General features: G+C 40.2%; 2 protein-coding genes across 7 annotated transcripts in view; one reads left to right on the top strand and one right to left on the bottom strand.

Moving 5' to 3' along the window:
• Positions 1–139: 139 nt before the first annotated feature.
• Positions 140–8,530, top strand: LOC132897973 (7-methylguanosine phosphate-specific 5'-nucleotidase-like). Of its 6 annotated transcripts, none has more exons than XR_009656427.1 (10): positions 142–298; positions 1,310–1,408; positions 1,704–1,773; positions 1,851–1,897; positions 2,412–2,497; positions 2,582–2,671; positions 2,760–2,922; positions 3,013–3,207; positions 6,806–6,951; positions 7,145–7,222. XR_009656427.1 is itself a non-coding variant. In XM_060939289.1 (9 exons), exons 1-9 carry the CDS (start codon positions 296–298, stop codon positions 7,253–7,255), a joined length of 864 nt encoding a protein of 287 aa, XP_060795272.1. In that variant the 5' UTR covers positions 146–295; the 3' UTR covers positions 7,256–8,530. The 6 variants fall into 6 exon arrangements, 1 of the variants encoding a protein (XP_060795272.1); XR_009656425.1 differs by lacking the exon at positions 6,806–6,951 and adding an exon at positions 8,110–8,530 and having other exon boundaries at positions 146–298; positions 7,145–7,372; XR_009656424.1 differs by having other exon boundaries at positions 140–298; positions 3,013–6,951.
• Positions 6,739–20,927, bottom strand: part of fkbp10b (FKBP prolyl isomerase 10b) — a 70,744-nt gene continuing 56,555 nt past the window's right edge. The window contains exon 10 of the mRNA XM_060939288.1: positions 6,739–8,738. Within this exon, the coding sequence (XP_060795271.1) occupies positions 8,544–8,738 (195 nt within the window). The 3' untranslated portion in view covers positions 6,739–8,543. The remainder of the gene's footprint in view (positions 8,739–20,927) is intronic.

Below are 20,927 nucleotides of genomic sequence, written 5' to 3'. Positions count from 1 at the left end.
GGAGAAAATGTATTATTATTATTTTTATTTTTTTAAGACAAGCTATAGCCCATCTACACTCCATACCAGTTGGTGGCGATATTGCACCAAAACGTTGTTTGCCAACAGCCATAAAACCCCAAGAAGAAGCTACCTATAAAGTGCTTTGAATCCGGATTCGCTCGCTTTAGTTACTGTATGCATCAGCTTCCTTGTTAAAGTCTCAACTCTTTTCTTTTTCCTTTCTTCTCTCGTGTGGGAGAACAAGTGATTTTCATCATTACAGACGAGGATAGCTCTGAATATTCTGTTGAAAATGGTAAGAGTTGTTGTTAGCAGTTTGATTAAATCTGCGCTAATTTAGTTTTTCCTCAATAATTCATCCGCATTTTCCCACCTGTATTCCGCGACTGGCGAGGAGGATAGTGGGCGGGGCTTGGTGGGGAAAAAAAAAAAGATGCCTTCTATGAATTTAGGGAAAAACCTCCATTTTCATTGTGTGATTTATTATTATTTCGGGGGGGGGTTATTTTACATTTATTTGATTTTTTTTAAATATTGACTTATTTTGATTTCCATTCGTGGGTTCTGGTTTGTTAAAGTCACAATCTAAATTAAGCCACTGATGTGATTTGAACTGAATTGTGCTTTATTGTAGTTTGTTGTGGTTATTAGTGATGGAAGCTCGGTTTTGGGATCAGTGTGTGAACGCTGGTGAACAGAAACACACTCAGGCTGGTTAATAATTCTCTCTTGGTGTTTATACACACCCTGTGTGTGTGTGCAGGTTTTTAACGTCCCCTGGATCTTTTCTTCTGTTCGCAGTGTCCTAACAGTCTTCCTCCAGATGATAAAGTGTGAGGGCAGCTCTGCATTCTGATTGGTCAGAAAGTGTTGATTAGTTCTTTGTAATAGCAGCTCTGACAGTAGTGCAGGTTTGTAGTAATGCGCTGGGGCTGATCTGTTTAAAAACAAGTGTGTGGGCTGGAGTTTTCTGTGAGGACACATGATGCAAATATTTTAGTCCAGCTCTGATTGGTGAGTCGATCAGCCAATCACGTTCTTTCTCATGTTACACTTTGTGTCTCAAATTATAGACTACAGTTAGAACCTAATCAGGGTCGTCCAGCTCACTTTCATTCCTGTTGTACATTGTGTATGTCCCGTCAGCACTGTGTCTGTCTACTGGTGTGTTACTCCTTGGGTCCAGGAGAAATCTTATTTCCTCTCACTGTTTACTGCACACTGTGTATAGTTGTGATGACAAATAAGATTTGCTTGACTCATTAAAATAAGTTTAATAAAAGCTAAACGTTTCTTTCTTTTTCAGATTCCGGAGCTGAAGAAAGACTCAGTGTGTGTGAGAGACAGAGGACAAGTGGAAACCATCATCAACAACATGCGGAGAGCAGGACCTGATGCCCTGCAGGTACACACACACACACACACACACACACACGATCTGATGCATTCCTGATCTCAGGTCTGTGTGGGTTTCCTGTCTAGTTTCCTCCCAAAAATATGCATGTAGGAGGATTGGCTGTGCTAAATTACTCCTAGATGTGAAAGGGAGTGTGAATCTCATTCTCATCTCATTATCTCTAGCCGCTTTATCCTGTTCTACAGGGTCGCAGGCAAGCTGGAGCCTATCCCAGCTGACTACGGGCGAAAGGAGGGAGTGTGAATGTGTGTGATAATTTTAAGGGGTGTGTGTGTCTATGTAGGTGATCTCTGACTTTGACATGACACTCACCAGGTTTGCTCACAATGGGATACGCTGCCCTACTACACACAGTGAGTATACACACACAGAACAGCATGAGAGTTGCTGATATATAACTTTTTAAATTTATTTATTTACCCCTCCACAGGTGTTCTTTTCAGGAGCACACTCGTTAGTGAGGACTGTAAATCGAAGGTAAACCACCATCAGTGTTCATGAGGATAAAATTTGACATACAAAATGTTTAAAAAGTTAAACGAGAAAAGCAGATTGAAGTGGAATCGGACACGCTGTATGTAGTGCTGTTCAAGGAAATTAATCCCTGATGTTCAGTTACTTTTATTCAGCAGTGCTATAGTGTAATGGAGTATAGTCATTATAGTGATAAGTCTGATTAATCACTTGATCATGTAACTGGATCATGCAGAATGTTTTCAGATCTACAGAGGATGGGTTTGGGGTTAAAAGTAAAAATAAAGTTTCACTAAAACAATGATGAAATGTGTTTGATGTGATTTATTAGAATTGGTGGATTGGGGGGAAAAAATATTGTGCCACAATTGTAAAGGAACTGGACGTATTTTTGTATTTGTTTATTTGTTTGATTATTTAATCAATTTAATATTTTATCCCTGACCTCATAATGTTTGATACCCATTTCCCATTACTGTACGATATACTTCTACCCCCCACCTAATGTTTTATCCAGCTATCGGATTTGGTGGCTCATTATTATCCTATTGAGATCGACAGCTCAATGTCGGTGGAGGAGAAAATTCCCCACATGGTGGAATGGTCAGTGATCACACCAACATTAACACACTAATTCATTCTAATTCTGCTTTTAGCATTATTTTATGCTTTATTCCATTACGTCAGGTGGACACGAGTTCATGATTTGATCATCCAACAACGAATCAGGAAAGACCAGCTGGCTCAGGCTGTGAGGGAATCGGGTGCCATGTTGAGGTGATTTCCCACAATGCATCATGCTTCATATACTTCTGTTAGTACACTTCTGTGTGTTCTTGTGCGGACTGTGTGTGTGTCCTGTTAGAGAGGGGTATGGGTCTTTCTTTGACATGCTGAACCAGAACTCGGTCCCTCTGCTGATCTTCTCAGCCGGAGTTGGAGATACTTTAGAGGGAGTGATCACTGAACATGGCGTCTTCCACCCGAACGTGCAAATCTTTTCCAACTACATGGACTACGACCAACACGTAATCTTCCTTCAGCTCTTATTTATGACTGAAATTAATATTTAAAGGCATGATTTCTGTCTTTATTAAACGTGTGTGTGTGTGTGTCAGGGTGTGGTGTATGCATTTAAAGGCGAGTTGATCCACGTATTTAATAAAAAAGAGGGAGCGCTACAGAACACACACCAGTTCGCACATGATCGCACCAATGTGCTGCTGCTAGGGGATTCACTGGGAGACCTGAACATGGCTGATGGAGTGCAGGACCTCCACAACATCCTTCGCATCGGCTACCTCAACGACAAGGTGACCCCTCCACAAGACGCCCACAGATCCACCCCAAAAAACACACAATTATATCAGAGTTTATTTCTCAAAACCCATAATATCATGAATAGTATTATCATGCTTTTTAACTGTTCATATACAGTTGGGAAAAAGAAATGGCACCCTCCTTTCTATTCAAGTCTCTTTTTATTTATCGCCTCAGCAATTGTGTGGTCCTCATCAATTTCTATAAACAAATAACCTCGGCTTATCTGACAAAAAAAAAAAACACGCACACAACAGAGATGTAGTAACTTTATTTCCCCACAAAAATTAAACCAACATTCAGAAACCAGATATGAAAAAATAAGTACACCCTTCCAACTTCTACAATCATTAAGAGAGTAATTAGCAGTCAGGTGTTACTAATGAAATTCACACAGTTTAGTTAAGAAGAACTGACAAAAAGACAGGAGGCTGAACTGGAGGTAGCAGAGTTGAAGATGTTCAGATTTTCACTGGGCGTGACAAAGTTGAATAAGATTAGAAATGAGTATATTAGAGGGACAGGACATGTAGAATGGCTTGGAGACCAAGTGAGTTTGAGATGGTTTGGACATGTACAGAGGAGAGATCCAGGGTATACTGGGAAAAGAATGCTGGAGATGGAGTTGCCAGGTAGAAGGAAAAGAGGAAGAGTAAAGATGAGATGTATGGATGTGGTGAAGGAGGACATGAGGATGGTTGGTCTGTCAGAAGACGGTACAGAGGACAAGAGGAGATGGAGGGACGTTATCCGCTGTGGTGACCCCTAAAGGCCTGGTCCCATAATATCAATAACTATAAATAAATCAGTCCCCTGCAGTTTGTGGTTGTTGGTCATACCAGACCAATAATTATACCTATAGCCCAGGCCTGGGTTTATCTGTATTGCTGAGATTGCTTCTGGAGCGATTTTTCCAGGCCTGGACCTGATCCGATAAAACATCTGACCAATCAGGTAATTGTTTACATTTGACGTTGTCTGACCATTTGCTGTCTTCCCCAGGCATCTTTGTACATCCTTGTTGCATCATGAAGTCATTGAACACGGATTCACAGAAAATAAAAATTAATACAAAGCACGAATCTTTTATTCATGGATGTGGTTTTCCATGAAATATCAGTAGTAAATTAATAAACATATAAAATCAGAAGATATTTTAATTGTGAACTTCAGCAGTCCAAACATTTGTTTTAGACTACTTAATTTTTTATCCATGATGCATCTTCCGTATGAAATCCATAACCAATCTGTAATATACTGAAATGTCCATGACCAATCTGTAAATTATTAGCATCCATGATGCATCTGTATTAAAATCTGTAACCATTCCGTACTTTATCCTTTTTTTTTTTTTTTTAAATTATATTTCTGTAGTCCGTTATCTATCTATATTTTGTCAACCACCGGAGTATGTGCATGGGTTGTTTGTTTTTTGAAGTCCAAGCTATACAGTATGACCTGGAATAATGTGCTTCCATGACTATTCCTAAGTTGCATGCATTTATTTACCTGAGTGGCAGGACCAACCAGTATTGTAGTCGGAATTATAATTGTGGTGTGACTGCTCCAGACTGGAACTAGATTCAGGCAGAGGTATAGCCATAGTTGTAGTTATAGGTATAGTTATTGGTATTGTAGGACTTGGTCTTAATGGTAACAGCCAAAAGTTGTTGTTAATCGTCAAGAAATGTGACCGCACTCAGGTGTGTCTCTACATCATGCCAAGAAGAAAGGACACCAGTCTTGACTTCAGCGAAGTAGTTGTTGCTACTCTTCAATCTGGGAAGGGTCATAAGGCCATCTCTAAATAAAAGGCATCCCAGCAAATTCAGTCCAAGGTCAGACCATTTAATGCTTGGAGATATAAAGAAAGACACGAGCTACATCATGTGACCTGCAGGCCACTGTAAGCCAGCGTTGTAGTCAAGTCACTAAACCTAGAGTCCGAGTCCAGTCTCAAATCCCCAGTGTTCAAGTCCAAGTCATTAAAGAAAATTTCGAGTGGAGTCCAAGTCCATTATTGATCCGAGTCAAGTCCAAGAATAAGACTCCAACCGCACCATTTGATGGTGGCAGTTGCCTTTAGGTGAAAGCATCTCTGCTAGTGTGTTGGACTAACGTTGCTGCTTGACTGCCCCATTTTAGTTATTAGGCTAAAGATAAAAAGCTTCATCACTCAGCAAGCCCTGCCCACTATCGACAGGGCAAATAACATGAGAGAGGGTTAACACTAGCTAGGTCATTGATCAGCAAGCCCTGCCCACTATCAACAAGGCAATGAACATAGTGTCGCTTATCTGGGTGGAGTCTTGCCAAATGATGATTAAAGTTCGAGGTTGTCCCTATCGTCTCCTCGATAGTTCTTCTACATATGGAACACATAGCAGTGTATTCCCCATCCCACCCCATGCACGAGAAGTCTGTATAAGCAAAGTGGACAATCCTAGGGGTGTTCTGTCCAGGCATTTAGCACCATTAACGTTAAGTTTGTTCCTGAGCATGACACATGAACAGATGAATGTGCATTCTCTTTGTCAGGGAATGTGAAGTATTCTGTCAGAGGTGGTTTGGAGATGGATGTACAGTACATGCAGAAGATGTTTATTAATACAAGTGAAGAGAGGTAAACAATCCAGAATGGCAGGCAAAATCGTAAAACGGTGTAATAGGTTGAGCGAGGCACAAACGGGCTATTGTGGGCTAGGCAGAATCAAAGTTGCAAAACAGGAAAATAAATAAGGCTCGGTAATGTCAGCAATGCAGCTCAATACTTTGCAACACAAGTGTGCTTTCACAGTCTTTATATAGGCACGCTGATTGCACCTTAATTCTGTATAGGTGCGAGTTGTTTACGGCATGCGAGAGTTCACTTGGCGTGCGCACTGTCCAGAACACACCTGAGAGTCCATCTGATGCATGCTCCAAGGCACGCAGGTTTGACATTCTTGCAATGAAATTAGTACAAAAATTAATGTAGATATAAGTATCTTGTGCTGAATTATGGCATATTACAAAAAATAGACACAAATCAGAGTCCTCGTCTCCAATTTATGAGTCCGAATGCAGTTAATGTACGAGTTTGAGTCCAAGTCATCAATGCTCGAGTCCAAGTCCAGTCACAAGCCCTTAAAATTAGGGTACAAGTTGGACTCAAGTACTACAAGTCTGCTATAAGCACATTAAATGTTAACATTCATGATGGCACAGTCAGAAAAACACTGAACAAGTATGACTTTCACAGAAAGATGGTTAGGAAAACGTCCCTTCTCTCCAAAAAGAATATATAGCGTGACTTAGGTTTGTAAAATTGCATCTGAAGGGAAAAAGGGGGGGAAACAAGATCTGGAACAATATCCTTTGGATTGATGAGAATAAGTTGGAGATGTTTGGTCATCATGCACAGCACCATATTTGGAGGAAAACCAAACACAGGATATCACCCCAAACGTCTCAAACTCTGAAGGGGTGATGTTTATGGTTTTGGGTTGTGCAGTCACAAGACCAAAGAATCATGCAGTCACTGAGACAATGATAAACTTTTCTTTATAGCAGAATATTCTTGAAACAAATCTGAGGTCCTCTGTCCAGCAGCTTTAGGTCATACAACTGGACAATGATCCTAGGTACACTAGCAAATTAGCATCTGTGGCTAAAGAAGACAAACAATGAAGGTGTTGGAATGGCCAAATCAATATTCACACCTCAAGCCCATTGTGATGCTGCAGCAGGATTTTCAGGTGTGTATGAACAAATGCATACAAACATCAGTCAGCTGAAGCAAAGAAGGAGAGTGGGCCAAAATTCTCCAAAATGATGCGAGAGATTGATAAACTCCTACAGAAAATATTTTACTTCAAGTTGTTATAGATCGTTTTACTTTGTTTTATACAGTATATAACATTTACCATATTGCTTTTATGACATTTACAGGTCGAGGAGAGGAGAGAGGCGTTCGTCAGCTCTTATGACATCGTGCTGGAGAAGGACGAGACGCTAGACATCCCAAACGCAATTCTTAAATACATCACAGCGGGGAAATGAGGCCTCGTGACTGTCGGAATGGTCACCCAGCCAATCAGGATTAAGCTGAGGGTCAAAGATCAGCAGAAAAAAGGGACCGTGATATCGATCAGCTCATTTTTCATACGATTTATCAGAGTGGGTTCATAATTTTCACATTTTGAAATTACTTCATGCACCAACTCCTGATTTTAAAATGTTTTTTTTAATCAAAACCTCTGTAATAATTTGCCTTTTCTTAGATTTAAAATTTTTATGAAATGTTGTCAGTTTCTCTCAAATACTGAGGTTTTAATATCTTAATTTTAGATATTTTAGGTCCGACATTAAAACGCCCATCTGTAGTTTAACAGCATAACGTACAGAATATAAAAATCCTTTCAGCATCTTCAGTGTTCATCGGTTATAATTTTAGTGGGTTTTTCCTCCCTTTATAATCTTTTAAAAAGATTTAAATTGTCCAAACGGCATTTTACCTCCTTGAACAGTTACACTTTACACGTATAAGCTCAATTTTCCTAAATGAAAACATTTAGGAAATATTGCTGTTTTCATTAAAACAGCAATTGCATATTGCTGTTTTAATGAAAGTTCAATCTTAATGTTGAAAAAGGGACCACCTGAATATTTTGTGCACAAAAACCCCAAGAATTCTGTAAATTATTTGTTCTTTTATATTTAAAAAAAAAAAAACTTGCATATTGTCAAGAGTGTAAAAGATGTTCTCCATCTCCGTATGTTCCTGTACTGTACAAATGTTATAATGCTATCAGAATGAGTAAATAAGAATCCCCCCCCCTTTCAATTTTGACTAAAGCCCAAGTCCTCTGTGTTTATGACCTCAGTTATATTGCCATTTTATTTATTTGTTCCAGTGTGAATGGATGGATGTGGCATTAACACGCTTTAGCTTGTTCTGTGCCCTCTGCTGGCTGACCGGTGAACTGCAACTACAGTAACATCTCAGATTTTAGATACCAGATTTACAACAAAGGTAATTTTAATTTAAAAAAAAAAAAAACCCTGCATGGTTTATACTATGAACATTTTTCAGTTCACACAACACTTAATACAAAATGAAAAAATGAATCTCTTAAGTCTTTTCATGTGTATGGAATGAAGACAGAAGGCCAACATTTTCTTGTGTAAAAATAAAACATTAAAAACAGTGCAAGTACACTCTCGTTGCTGATGTTTGTTTGTTTTTTAAAAGACAAAATCCTGAGTGGTTTTCATCTCTGAATGGCATTGTTTAGTGTGTGCACATGTGAGAATAAAATTTCAGGCTGTATTTCTTGTCGAGATTCTCTCACAGTTCTTCATGTGGAATCTTTTCTTTCTCACGGTCTTCCTCTACTTTGAGTTTCAGTTCATCGGCTGTAATTCGTCCGTCTCCGTTCCGGTCCTGGTTCTTAAACATGTCTCCAATGACGCTTTCGGGATCCCGGGCTGGTTTCAGACGACCTTTGCCCTCTGCCACTTGCCGCTTAATGAACTCTGAGAACTGGAGAGGGGAAAAAAAGAAATTGTTAAATGTGGAGATTTTCAGGGCTTAGCATGTTCTACTTCAGACTTCTTGAGCACAAAGTCATTTTGGAAGTAAAAGTCTGAACTGAGATTTACCTCATCAGGTAGCTGACTAACAGAATGAAGCCTCAATAGCGGCTTTAGCACGCTCAGTAGGTTTTGTAAAAAGTGATTGCTGGGATCCTAAATTTTAACTTTTTTTTTTTTTTTTAACCTCTCTCTTGTCTTTGATACTTGTTAGAATGAAACCTTGAATTTGGTGTGATGGTGCTCCGGATTACTCCTTTTTGACAACGCTAAACCCTGATGGCTCAAGCGGAGAGTCTTCTCTTTGACCAGTGTAAATGTTAACTGGTTTTCATGTTACCCTTAGAAAAGCAAAATGTTGGCAGCAAACATTTTTAGTTTTAGATTTGAGTGTGAGAGATGACTGGTTTAAATGATGCTAATCCTCCTTTAACAGCTAATGCAAACCAACAAGATTTAGAACTTGGAGCAGCAGCTACAATTATATAATTACTCAACAGTTACTCAAATTTTATCCCTAGTCTATGCCCAATGAGCAAGCCTGGGCATACACCTGGGAAATCTCTTTTTGTGAAGACTTCATTAATATGCTGCATTTGCCATTCTTTGATACGTTTCTTCCATGATGCTTTCATTGGAAAAAACAATCCAATATTGCAAGCCTGCAAGATGCGAGTGGCATTGGGCAGGAGACAGTAGAGCATTACTCTGTTTGCAGTGCAAAATTCTACTGTCGCAAGGGAGATGTGGGTGGAATGTCCATCAACAAACAGAGTGACAGGAAACTGAATGTGTTTCTCCTTCGCAAATGTAACAAAATGCTTCAGAAATTCAAAGAACAAATCATTGTCAGTATGACCATAAATGGCTTCTGGGAAATCTGACAAACCTTATATTCCTGAATCTCCAGGCAGGGAAGACAATTAAAGGAGCCAAGTAATCCCCTAAGATGTTGAAGCATGCTGATTTGACACTTTGTGTTGGAAACAACTTGGTACACATGTCATGAGGATACAGATGTGAACACCCGATTACCTGTAAATGACACTATTCCACAGGGTGTCGATAATGGTGGACACCGGTGAAAGTGATCACTGTTATTGACACCTCACATGACTTCTCAAATGCGTGTTTAGATACAAAATGGCGACTATCAAATGAAAGGGTAAGAAACAAAGTAGGTTTCAACAAGGAGATCATGAAATATCAGTGAATTTGATAAGTAAAAACATGTCCATGATCAGGGTGGCACGGTGGTGTAGTGGTTAGTGCTGTCGCCTCACAGCAAGAAGGTCTGGGTTTGAGCCCCGTGACCGGCGAGGGCCTTTCTGTGCGGAGTTTGTATGTTGTCCGCGTGGGTTTCCTCTGGGTGCTCCGGTTTCCCCCACAGTCCAAAGACATGCAGGTTAGGTTAACTGGTGACTCTAAATTGACCGTAGGTGTGAATGTGAGTGTGAATGGTTGTCTGTGTCTATGTGTCAGCCCTGTGATGACCTGGCGACTTGTCCAGGGTGTACCCCGCCTTTCGCCCGCAGTCAGCTGGGATAGGCTCCAACTTGCCTGCGACCCTGTAGAACAGGATAAAGCGGCTAGAGATGTGTCCATGATCTTTCCACCATGCTTACCTGCGATGACGTCCGGGTTTTTATGAAATTGCTGATCGTGCTTAAAAAAAAAAATTCCATCTCGGGTAACGAGCTGTGTCATCAGACAATAAAATCGGGGGGTCTTCTGGTTGATTGATTAACCAATAATAACTGCTGTAACTGAAATTCATCTTTTTATAAAATTGTTTATTGGTAAATTTGAAAAGGTGTCTAATTGTAGCTGCCATTCTAGTACATTATTCTGTCAATTTGTTTTATTCAACAAAGCAATGTAATCGATTATATATATTTCAGTAAAATTAAGTGATTTTTAGAAAACATTTAATCTTTTTAGGTGCAAGATACCTCATGTACCTGGACAAGACTATGTTCAGATGCAAAGTCACTTTTTCCAGATTGTTCACTCATTCAGTGTTTTTACTTTGAGGTTGTGACTGTGTTGTCTTGAACACATACCATCTGAACATTTCTGAATCCTGTTGTTTTATTAAACGTATCTGTATATGCATTATTGTATTATGTAATTAGCATTTTAATGTATTTTAGTAAGAAACAGGTTCACTGTAGAGGAACATGTTAACGCTGGTGGCTCACTGCCTGTTGCTTACTGTAATTTCCAGGGAAATTCATTAGTGTTTTATTGTAGTTGATTCAGCTGTACCTATTAAGTCAGTGTTGATTTAATCAACAGTATTTTTTTTTAAAGTTTAAACTTACAGAAATATTTGCCAGAAACAAAAAATATGAATGTGTCAAACAGTAACCATTTTAGCAAACCTGCGGCAAAAAAATAGAATTTAGATTCAGTTATTTGCCATAAGTTTTCTACAAAGTTAGCCAGAAGTCCACCAGAAGTTTGCCACAAAACTAATTTGCATGAGACCTTAACGCAAATTTGCTGCAACACTGCTAAAGGTTATCCACAACTGTCTGCCAGAAACCTACAAGTTTTGTAAGCATAGGCATAGAAATGGACTTTTCACCCTCCTTTGTTGCATGGTTTTCTGAACAGAATTCGCTCACTGACAATACACGTGTACAGTAGTTAAACTGTATACAGGCACTGCCTAAAAGCAGAGCTCCTGATAAATGTAAAATATGTTAGTAAATAATCCCATATTTTTTAAGAGTGAATTAAAAATAAGCATTGGATTAAAAAAAAATTGTTTTATGCAAATAAAGATACAAATTTCATTGTCAAGTGTTTGAGATACACTGCCTTGCACTTATGATTGGGTTCCCTGTGGTGGTACACATACGTCGTGTGGTTGCAAAAGCCATCAAAAATCAGTTCGAATGCTTTACCATATTCTCTTAAGTATGGAGCATCACTCCGTGCGCTTCGTTAACATGACGCAGACAGAAACAGTCATCTGTAAAGGTAACCTAATTTCACAACTGTAATTGGTCAGAATTAATATTTTTCTTGGGCTAATCCCCGCCCATACAGCTGCATACCATCAATTAAATATGTAGCAGAATTCAAATTTTGCCAAAAAGTGGATTTTTTTTTTCTTTAAACCATTGCATGTTTGTTGTGAGCAGTGAGAGTATATGGGCGATTGTGATCTACTAAAAATTCCTCAGCAATTGACTGGTCGATTGTGATCAACAGGCTGATGACCACATGCACCTAATCATGCCCCTCACCTCAACTCTCTGTAGCCTTGCACCTAACTCCACCCTATACTCTCCACTGCTATGCACATAGCCCTGCCCCTTTTACTGTCTTTTAACTCTTTGAAAGTATTACTGTATCACTCCTCCAAAAAAAAAATCTCCCAGCCTTACTTGCCCAATGGGCAAGTAGCACCCAAAACATACTTGCCCGAAAAACAATTCCACTTGCCCAGAGCTTTATTTTATTTTGGAGAGGACAGAATGCAGTTGGGTTTTTTTGGGTTTTTTTTTTTTGTTGTTGTTTAATAGGTGAAGCAGCATAATTATCATAAATCCACAAAACCATAACACCAATACAGAATGTGTAGACACATTCAGAAAGAAAGAAGTTCTAGTAGCAGAGGAATGAATAATTTAGGGTATATTAAGCTGTGGAGAGTTTTGAATAAGTATAATAATAATAATGCTGGACTTTGTTTCTGTTATCAGAGGAACACAGTCCTGTGCAAAATGTCACCGTGGAACCAGAGTGTAGAAATGAACCTACAGTTCAAGAGGGTTCTTCACAAACACGCTGAACTTTACAACAGCTGCACACATGTGAAATGGAAATAAATCAACTAAGGCAGGAAAAACTATTTTGGATAAAACTGTTGTCTGTTACACACTTATTTTCTCATTCTCTAAAATGCCGAAGGAATGGAAAAAGGGTGTGCTAGTCCCAATATACAAGAATAAGGGAGATGCAAAGAGCTGCAGTAATTACAGAGGGATAAAATTGATGAGCCACACTATGAAGTTATGGGACAGGGTATTGGAGGCGAGATTGAGAAGAGAGGTAGCAATCTGTGAACAGCAGTATGGGTTTATGCCAAGGAAGAGCACGTCAGATGCAATTTTTGCTTTAAGAATGTTAATGGAGGGCGGCACGGTGGTGTAGTGGTTAGCGCTGTCGCCTCACAGCAAGAAGGTCCGGGTTCAAGCCCCGTGACCGGCGAGGGCCTTTCTGTGCGGAGTTTGCATGTTCTCCCTGTGTCCGCGTGGGTTTCCTCCGGGTGCTCCGGTTTCCCCCACAGTCCAAAGACATGCAGGTTAGGTTAACTGGTGACTCTAAATTGACCGTAGGTGTGAATGTGAATGGTTGTCTGTGTCTATATGTCAGCCCTGTGATGACCTGGCGACTTGTCCAGGGTGTACCCCGCCTTTCGCCCGTAGTCAGCTGGGATAGGCTCCAGCTTGCCTGCAACCCTGTAGAAGGATAAAGCGGATAGAGATGATGAGATGAGATGTTAATGGAGAAGTACAGAGAAGGCCAGAGAAAGTTACATTGTGTGTTTGTAGACCTGGAGAAGGCATACAATAGAGTGCTGAGACATGAGTTATGGTATTGTATGAGAAAGAGTGGAGTGAATAAGTATATTAGAGTGGTGCAAGACATGTATGAGAACAGTGAAACTGCAGTGAGGTGTGCAGTTGGAATGACTGAATGGTTCAAGGTGAAGGTGGGACTTCATCAAGGATCTGCTTTGAGTCCTTTCTTGTTTGCCATAGTGATGGATAGCTTAACGGACGAAGTGAAGCAAGAGTCACCATGGAACATGTTTGCGGATGATCTTGTGATATGCGGTGAAAGTAGAAAGGAGGTTGAGTTGGGTTTGGAGAGATGGAGGTATGCATTAGAATGAAGAGGAATGAAGGTGAGCAGCAGCAAAACAGAATGCATGTGTATCAATGAGAGTGTAGTGAAGATGCAAGGAGTAGACGTAAAGAAAGTTGGTGAATTCAAGTACCTGGGGTCAACTGTGCAGGAAAATGGGGGCTGCGATAGTGAGGTGAGAAAGCGAGTACAGGCAGGGTGGAGCAGTTGGAGAAGGATTTCGGGAGTCATTTGTGATAGGAAAGTCCCAGCAAAAGTGAAAGTTAAGATGTATAAGACAGTAGTGAGACCAGGTATGATGTATGGATTGGAGACAGTACCTTTAACGAAGAGACAGGAGGCAAAGTTGGAGGTGGCAGAGTTGAGGATGTTAAGGTTTGTGATGGGAGTGACAAGGTTGGACAGGATAAGGAACGAGCACATCAAAGAGACAGCACATGTGGAGAGCTTGGGAATTTAAGCTAAGAGAGATGAGACTGAGATGCAGAGCATGTTGAAAGGAGAATGTTGAGGATGGAGCTGCCAGGGACACGAAAACGAGGAAGGCCAAAGAGGAGATGCATGGATGTGGTGAGAGAGGACATGAAAGTGGCAGGTGTGGTAGAGAAGGATGCGGAAAACAGGGAGCAATGGAGACAAAAGATCCGCTGTGGCGATCCCAAATTGGGAGCAACCAAAAGAAGAGACACTTATCAACCTTTGTGATTTCAGCTGTGCCTTTGAATCGAGAATTAATGAAAAGGGAACTGAACATTAACCGTTTATTGAAATTATTCTTAAAAGGGTGATTATAGTTACTATATGACTACAGCTACAACTGAAATGTGCTGATTCTGTTAGCGTTTGTAATTATTGTACCATCCACTATTAGATAAAATTAAAATCTTGCAATATTGTTTGAAAGTCTAGAGAAAGATATTTTACAAGTAATAACGCTTCAGATATTGTTTAAACAATAATAAGCATCACTGTATAAATGACAGAATGCAGATAGGTGTGTAACTAGATATCCTTGGGACTGATGAGACACAGAGGGGTGGGGATACCACCTAGCCCAGTTTAGGTCAGAGCCCTTTGAGAGGAAATGCTTTGGCTTTCGCAACATTCTATTCCCAAAAGCTGATGTCAGGAAAAATTCTTTACACACAGGTTTTCTTGCTTCTGTAGTTTTTTTTTTAAACTGTTCTTCCATGTCGGGACTTTTCAGGAAAAAGAATGTATATTCCAACATGTAGCTAATGCTAGGCCACAAATCTGCACCGTCACTCCAGTCGTTTCAAGGAATTTTGTACGGATCATAACCACTAATAAACTCATTTCCGTGTATATCTATCCTTTGCTTCTTCCTGACTAAGACTGTCCAAGTAATCTGGTAGTAGAGCTTTTTTAGCTGTAGTTTTCTTCGGACAACAGCAACAGACACCAGACATCTCCGCTTGGCTTCAGTATGTGAACAGCCAATTAGCGGGTCCCATATGTGTTTACGATTTTTATTTCATGATTTACAACCAATGGGAGACACCCTTTGTCAGCTGTCCACCAATCACAGGCTCCCGTGCCACAATGGCGGTATGTTGATAAATATTTAGAAAATAAAAATTATATCATTACGAAATATATGAAAACATCAAAAAAAATTTAAAAAAAATTATACAGTGGTGCTTAAAAGTTTGTGAACCCTTTAGAATTTTCTCTATTTCTGCATAAATATGACCTAAAACATCATCAGATTTTCACACAAGTCCTAAAAGTAGATAAAGAGAACCCAGTTAAACAAATGAGACAAAAATATTCATCTCATCTCATTATCTCTAGCCACTTTATCCTTCTACAGGGTCGCAGGCAAGCTGGAGCCTATCCCAGCTGACTACGGGCGAAAGGCGGGGTACACCCTGGACAAGTCGCCAGGTCATCACAGGGCTGACACATAGACACAGACAACCATTCACACCTACGGTCAATTTAGAGTCACCAGTTAACCTAACCTGCATGTCTTTGGACTGTGGGGGAAACCGGAGCACCTGGAGAAAACCCACGCGGACACGGGGAGAACATGCAAACTCCACACAGAAAGGCCCTCGCCGGCCACGGGGCTCGAACCCGGACCTTCTTGCTGTGAGGCGACAGCGCTAACCACTACACCACCGTGCCGCCCACAAAAATATTGTACTTGGTCATTTATTTATTGAGGAAAATGATCCAATATTACATATCTGTGAGTGGCAAAAGTATGTGAACTTCTAGGATTAGCAGTTAATTTGAAGGTGAAATTAGAGTCAGGTGTTTTCAATCAATGGGATGACAATCAGGTGTGAGTGGGCTCCCTGTTTTATTTAAAGAACAGGGATCTAGCAAAGTCTGATCTTCACAACACGTTTGTGGAAGTGTATCATGGCACAAACAAAGGAGATTTCTGAGGACCTCAGAAAAAGCGTTGTTGATGCTCATCAGGCTGGAAAAGGTTACAAAAGCATCTCTAAAGAGTTTGGACTCCACCAATGCACAGTCAGACAGATTGTGTCCAAATGGAGGAAATTCAAGACCATTGTTACCCTCCCCAGGAGTGGTCGACCAACAGAGATCACTCCAAGAGCAAGGTGTGTAATAGTCGGCGAGGTCACAAAGGACCCCAGGATAACTTCTAAGCAAATGACGGCCTCTCTCACATTGGCTAATGTTAATGTTCATGAGTCCACCATCAGGAGAACACTGAACAACAATGGTGCGCATGGCAGGGTTGCAAGGAGAAAGCCACTGCTCTCCAAAAAGAACATTGTTGCTTGTCTGCAGGTTGCTAAAGATCACGTGGACAAGTCAGAAGGCTATTGGAAAAATGTTTTGTGGACGGATGAAACCAAATCAAACTTTTTGGTTTAAATGAGAAGCGTTACGTTTGGAGAAAGGAAAACACTGCATTCCAGCATAAAAACTTTATCCCATCTGTGAAACATGGTGGTGGTAGTATCATGGTTTGGGCCTGTTTTGCTGCATCTGGACCAGGACAGCTTGCCATCATTGATGGAACAATGAATTCTGAATTATACCAGTGAATTCTAAAGGAAAATGTCAAGACATCTGTCCATGAACTGAATCTCAAGAGAAGGTGGGTCATGCAGCAAGGCAACGACCCTAAGCACACAAGTCGTTCTACCAAAGAATGGTTAAAGAAGAATAAAGTTAATGTTTTGGAATAGCCAAGTCAAAGTCCTGACCTTAATCCTATCAAAATGTTGTGGAAGGACCTGAAGCGTTCTTGTGAGGAAACCCACCAACATCCCAGAGTTGAATCTGTTCTGTACGGAGGAATGGGCTAAAATTCCTCCAAGCCGGTGTGCAGGATTGATCAACAGTTACCGGAAATGTTTAGTTGCAGTTATTGCTGCACAAGGGGGTCACACCAGATACTGAAAGCAAAGGTTCACATACTTTTGCCACTCACAGATATGTAATATTGGATCATTTTCCTCAATAAATAAATGACCAAGTATAATATTTTTGTCTCATTTGTTTAACTGGGTTCTCTTTATCTACTTTTAGGACTTGTGTGAAAATCTGATGATGTTTTAGGTCATATTTATGCAGAAATAGAGAAAATTCTAAAGGGTTCACAAACTTTCAAGCACCACTGTATATACACACACAGTGGTGCTTGAAAGTTTGTGAACCCTTTATAATTTTCTATATTTCTGCATAAATATGACCTAAAACATCAGATTTTCACACAAGTCCTAAAAGTAGATCAAGAGAACCCAGTTAAACAAATGAGACAAAAATATTATACTTGGTCATTTCTTTATTAAGGAAAATGATCCAATATTACATATGTGAGTTGCAAAAGTATGTGAACCTCTAGGATTAGCAGTTAATTTGAAGGTGAAATTAGAGTCAGGTGTTTTCAATCATTGGGATGACAATCAGGTGTGAGTGGGCACCGTTAGGCCTGTGCGATATATCGAATACTCGATATATCGCCGAAAATTCTGTGTGCGATATATAAAATTATTATATCGTAACTATCGAGTATTTTATGGTCATCTTCCAACTTGTGTTTGTTGCATTTGTTTAAAACCTTTTCCGGTGGTTTTCTCCCTGTCCCTCAGGCAGTAACGTGAGAGGCTGCCTAAGGGTAAAAAAAAAAAACAATAACGTCACGCACTTGCCAACCAATCCCGGGCGACATCTCGGTGCTAAAAGGAACTTCCGGGAAGATTTTCTAGTTTCGGTTGTGTTGCCAGATTGGGCGGTTTCAAGTGCGTTTTGGCGGGTTTTGAACATATTTTGGTCAGGAAAACGTCAGCAGTATCTGGCAACACTGCTGGTGGGAAGATTTTCTAGTTCCGGTTAACAGTGCTGACTCAGTTCGTGCAATCGCTGGTGCTGCATAGGCTACCGTGTAAGCTCTGTCAATTTCAGCGACAAATTAAAAATGGAAGCGGGTGAATTGGTTCCTAAAAGAACTAGTAAGGGGTCAGTCATCTGGCATTTTTTTTGGATATCGCGAGGAGGACGTGGAACAGCAAATGCCAGTTTGTAAAGTGTGCAAAAAAACCTGTCATCACGAAAGGCAGCAGCACTACAAATATATTCCATCACCTGAAAACTCACCCGGTACAGTATGCAGTCTCTTAAACTCCGAACTACTTGCCCACGAGCTAAAACCCCCCCACGAGCTAAACAAATGACCATAGCGGCCTCATTCTCCAAAGCCACCCCATATGAGAAAACGAGTCAGAGATGGAGAGCTATAACGGATGCAATCACTAACGTCATTGCCGAAGACATGATCCCAATTAATATAGTGGAAAAACCAGGCTTCCAAAAATTACTAAAACACACTCGATCCCAAATATGAGTTGCCTGGTCGCAGACATTTTACAGAGAAGGCAATACTAGAATTATACACATCTGAGAGGCAGAGCCAGAAAACATTCAGTTCAAAAGTGTGCAAAGAGAAAAATTATGTTTTGCAGATCTCTCTCAATCTCTCTCTCTCTCTTTCTATTGTGAATGTTCCAGTGGTTCTCAGTAGTCAGGTTAATAGCTTGGAGATCTATTTTTTAAATAATTTAATGAATGAGCACTTTTCTTATTTAGGCTAAATGTCTTTCTCAGTGTTGAGCTTGCACTTTATTGATTTGAGCTCTGAGCAGCTCTGTATTGTATTGCCCCTTTGTTGCAATTTTCAAGATTGTTTTTGCAGTTTGTGCCACATCTTTGTTGAATAAAAATAGTCTTATTTCAATTCAATTGTGATTAATCACTAACATGAAAATTTAAAATGTGTTGTTGAAAACCACCTGTAAAAGTTAACCAAGAATGTTATTTAATCTGCAGGGATTGTAGTGAAAACATTAAAGAGTAAAAGTTAGATTTCATGGGGTCCTTTAGAGGAGATTTAAATATATCGAGATATATATCGTGAAATGGAGAAAATGTATCGGGATATTCATTTTTTCCTATCGCACAGCCCTAGGCACGTTTTATTGAAAGAACAGGGATCTATCAAAGTCTGATCTTCACAACACATATTTGTGGAAGTATATCATGGCACAAACAAAGGAGATTTCTGAGGACCTCAGAAAAAGTGTTGTTGATGCTCATCAGGCTGGAAAAGGTTACAAAACCATCTCTAAAGTGTTTGGACTCTGCCAATCCACAGTCAGACAGATTGTGTCCAAATGGAGGAAATTCAAGACCATTGTTACCCTCCCCAGGAGTGGTCGACCAACAAAGATCACTCCAAGAGCAAGGTGTGTAATAGTCGGCGAGGTCACAAAGGACCCCAGGGTAACTTCTAAACAACTGAAGGCCTCTCTCACATTGGCTAATGTTAATGTTCATGAGTCCACCATCAGGAGAACACTGAACAACAATGGTGTGCATGGCAGGGTTGCAAGGAGAATGCCACTGCTCTCCAAAAAGAACATTGCTGCTCATCTGCAGTTTGCTAAAGATCACATGGACAAGCCAGAAGGCTATTGGAAAAATGTTTTGTGGACAGATGAGACCAAAATAGAACTTTTTGGTTTAAATGAGAAGCGTTATGTTTGGAGAAAGGAAAACCCTGCATTCCAGCATAAGAACCTTATCCCATCTGTGAAACATAGTATCATGGTTTGGGCCTGTTTTGCTGCAACTGGGCCAGGACGGCTTGCCATCATTAATGGAACAATGGATTCTGAATTATACCAGAGAATTCTAAAGGAAAATGTCAGGACATCTGTCCGTGAACTGAATCTCAAGAGAAGGTGGGTCATGCAGCAAGACAATGACCCTAAGCACACAAGTCGTTCTACCAAAGAATGGTTAAAGAAGAATAAAGTTAAGGTTTTGGAATGGCTAAGTCAAAGTCCTGACCTTAATCCAATCGAAATGTTGTGGAAGGACCTGAAGATTAGATTAGATTAGATTAGATTAGATTAGATTAGATTAGATTAGATTAGATTAGATTAGATTAGATTAGATTAGATTAGATTAGATTAGATTAGATTAGATTAGATTAGATTAGATAGAACTTTATTGATCCCTTTGGGAGGGTTCCCTCAGGGAAATTAAAATTACAGCAGCATCATTACAGGATAAACAGAGAATAGAAAATAGAGAAAACGTCTTGATAAATTAAATTAAGTATTTACATATACAAATATAAAAAAGAATAAAATATGGGAAAAGAAGGGAAAAAAAGTCCAGCAGGAGAGGTATTGCACATTATATTGCACATTTATATTGCACATTGTCCAGTATTGCTTTTTGTCAGGCTAGGCTACTGCTCCTTCCTGTTCTCTGTTCTCCTGTAACCCCCCCAGAGAGGAGTTGTACAGTCTGATGGTGTGAGGGACAAAGGAGTTTAAGTCTGTTAGTCCTGCACTTGGGAAGAAGCATTCTGTCACTGAACAGGCTCCTCTGGTTGCTGATGACAGTGTGCAGAAGGTGACTGGCATCGTCCATGATGTTCAGTAGTTTGTCCATAGTCCTCTTCTCTGCAACCGTCACCAGAGAGTCCAGCTTCATGCCGACCACAGAGCTGGCCCGCCTGATTAGTTTGTCCAGCCTGGATGTGTCCTTCTTGGATGTGCTGCCCCCCCAGCACACCACGGTGTAAAATACCGTAAAACACCACTGGCGACCATGGACTGATAGAATATCCACAGGAGTTTCTTGCAGATCTTAAAGGACCGCAGCCTCCTCAGGACATATACAGTAGCCTGCTCTGTCCCTTCCTGTACAAGTGGTTGGTGTTGCAAGTCCAGTCCAG

This window comes from Neoarius graeffei, chromosome 14 (genome assembly GCF_027579695.1).
Source record: "Neoarius graeffei isolate fNeoGra1 chromosome 14, fNeoGra1.pri, whole genome shotgun sequence".
Taxonomy (NCBI): Eukaryota; Metazoa; Chordata; class Actinopteri; order Siluriformes; family Ariidae; genus Neoarius; species Neoarius graeffei.
This window is presented reverse-complemented; position numbering and strand designations above follow the sequence as displayed.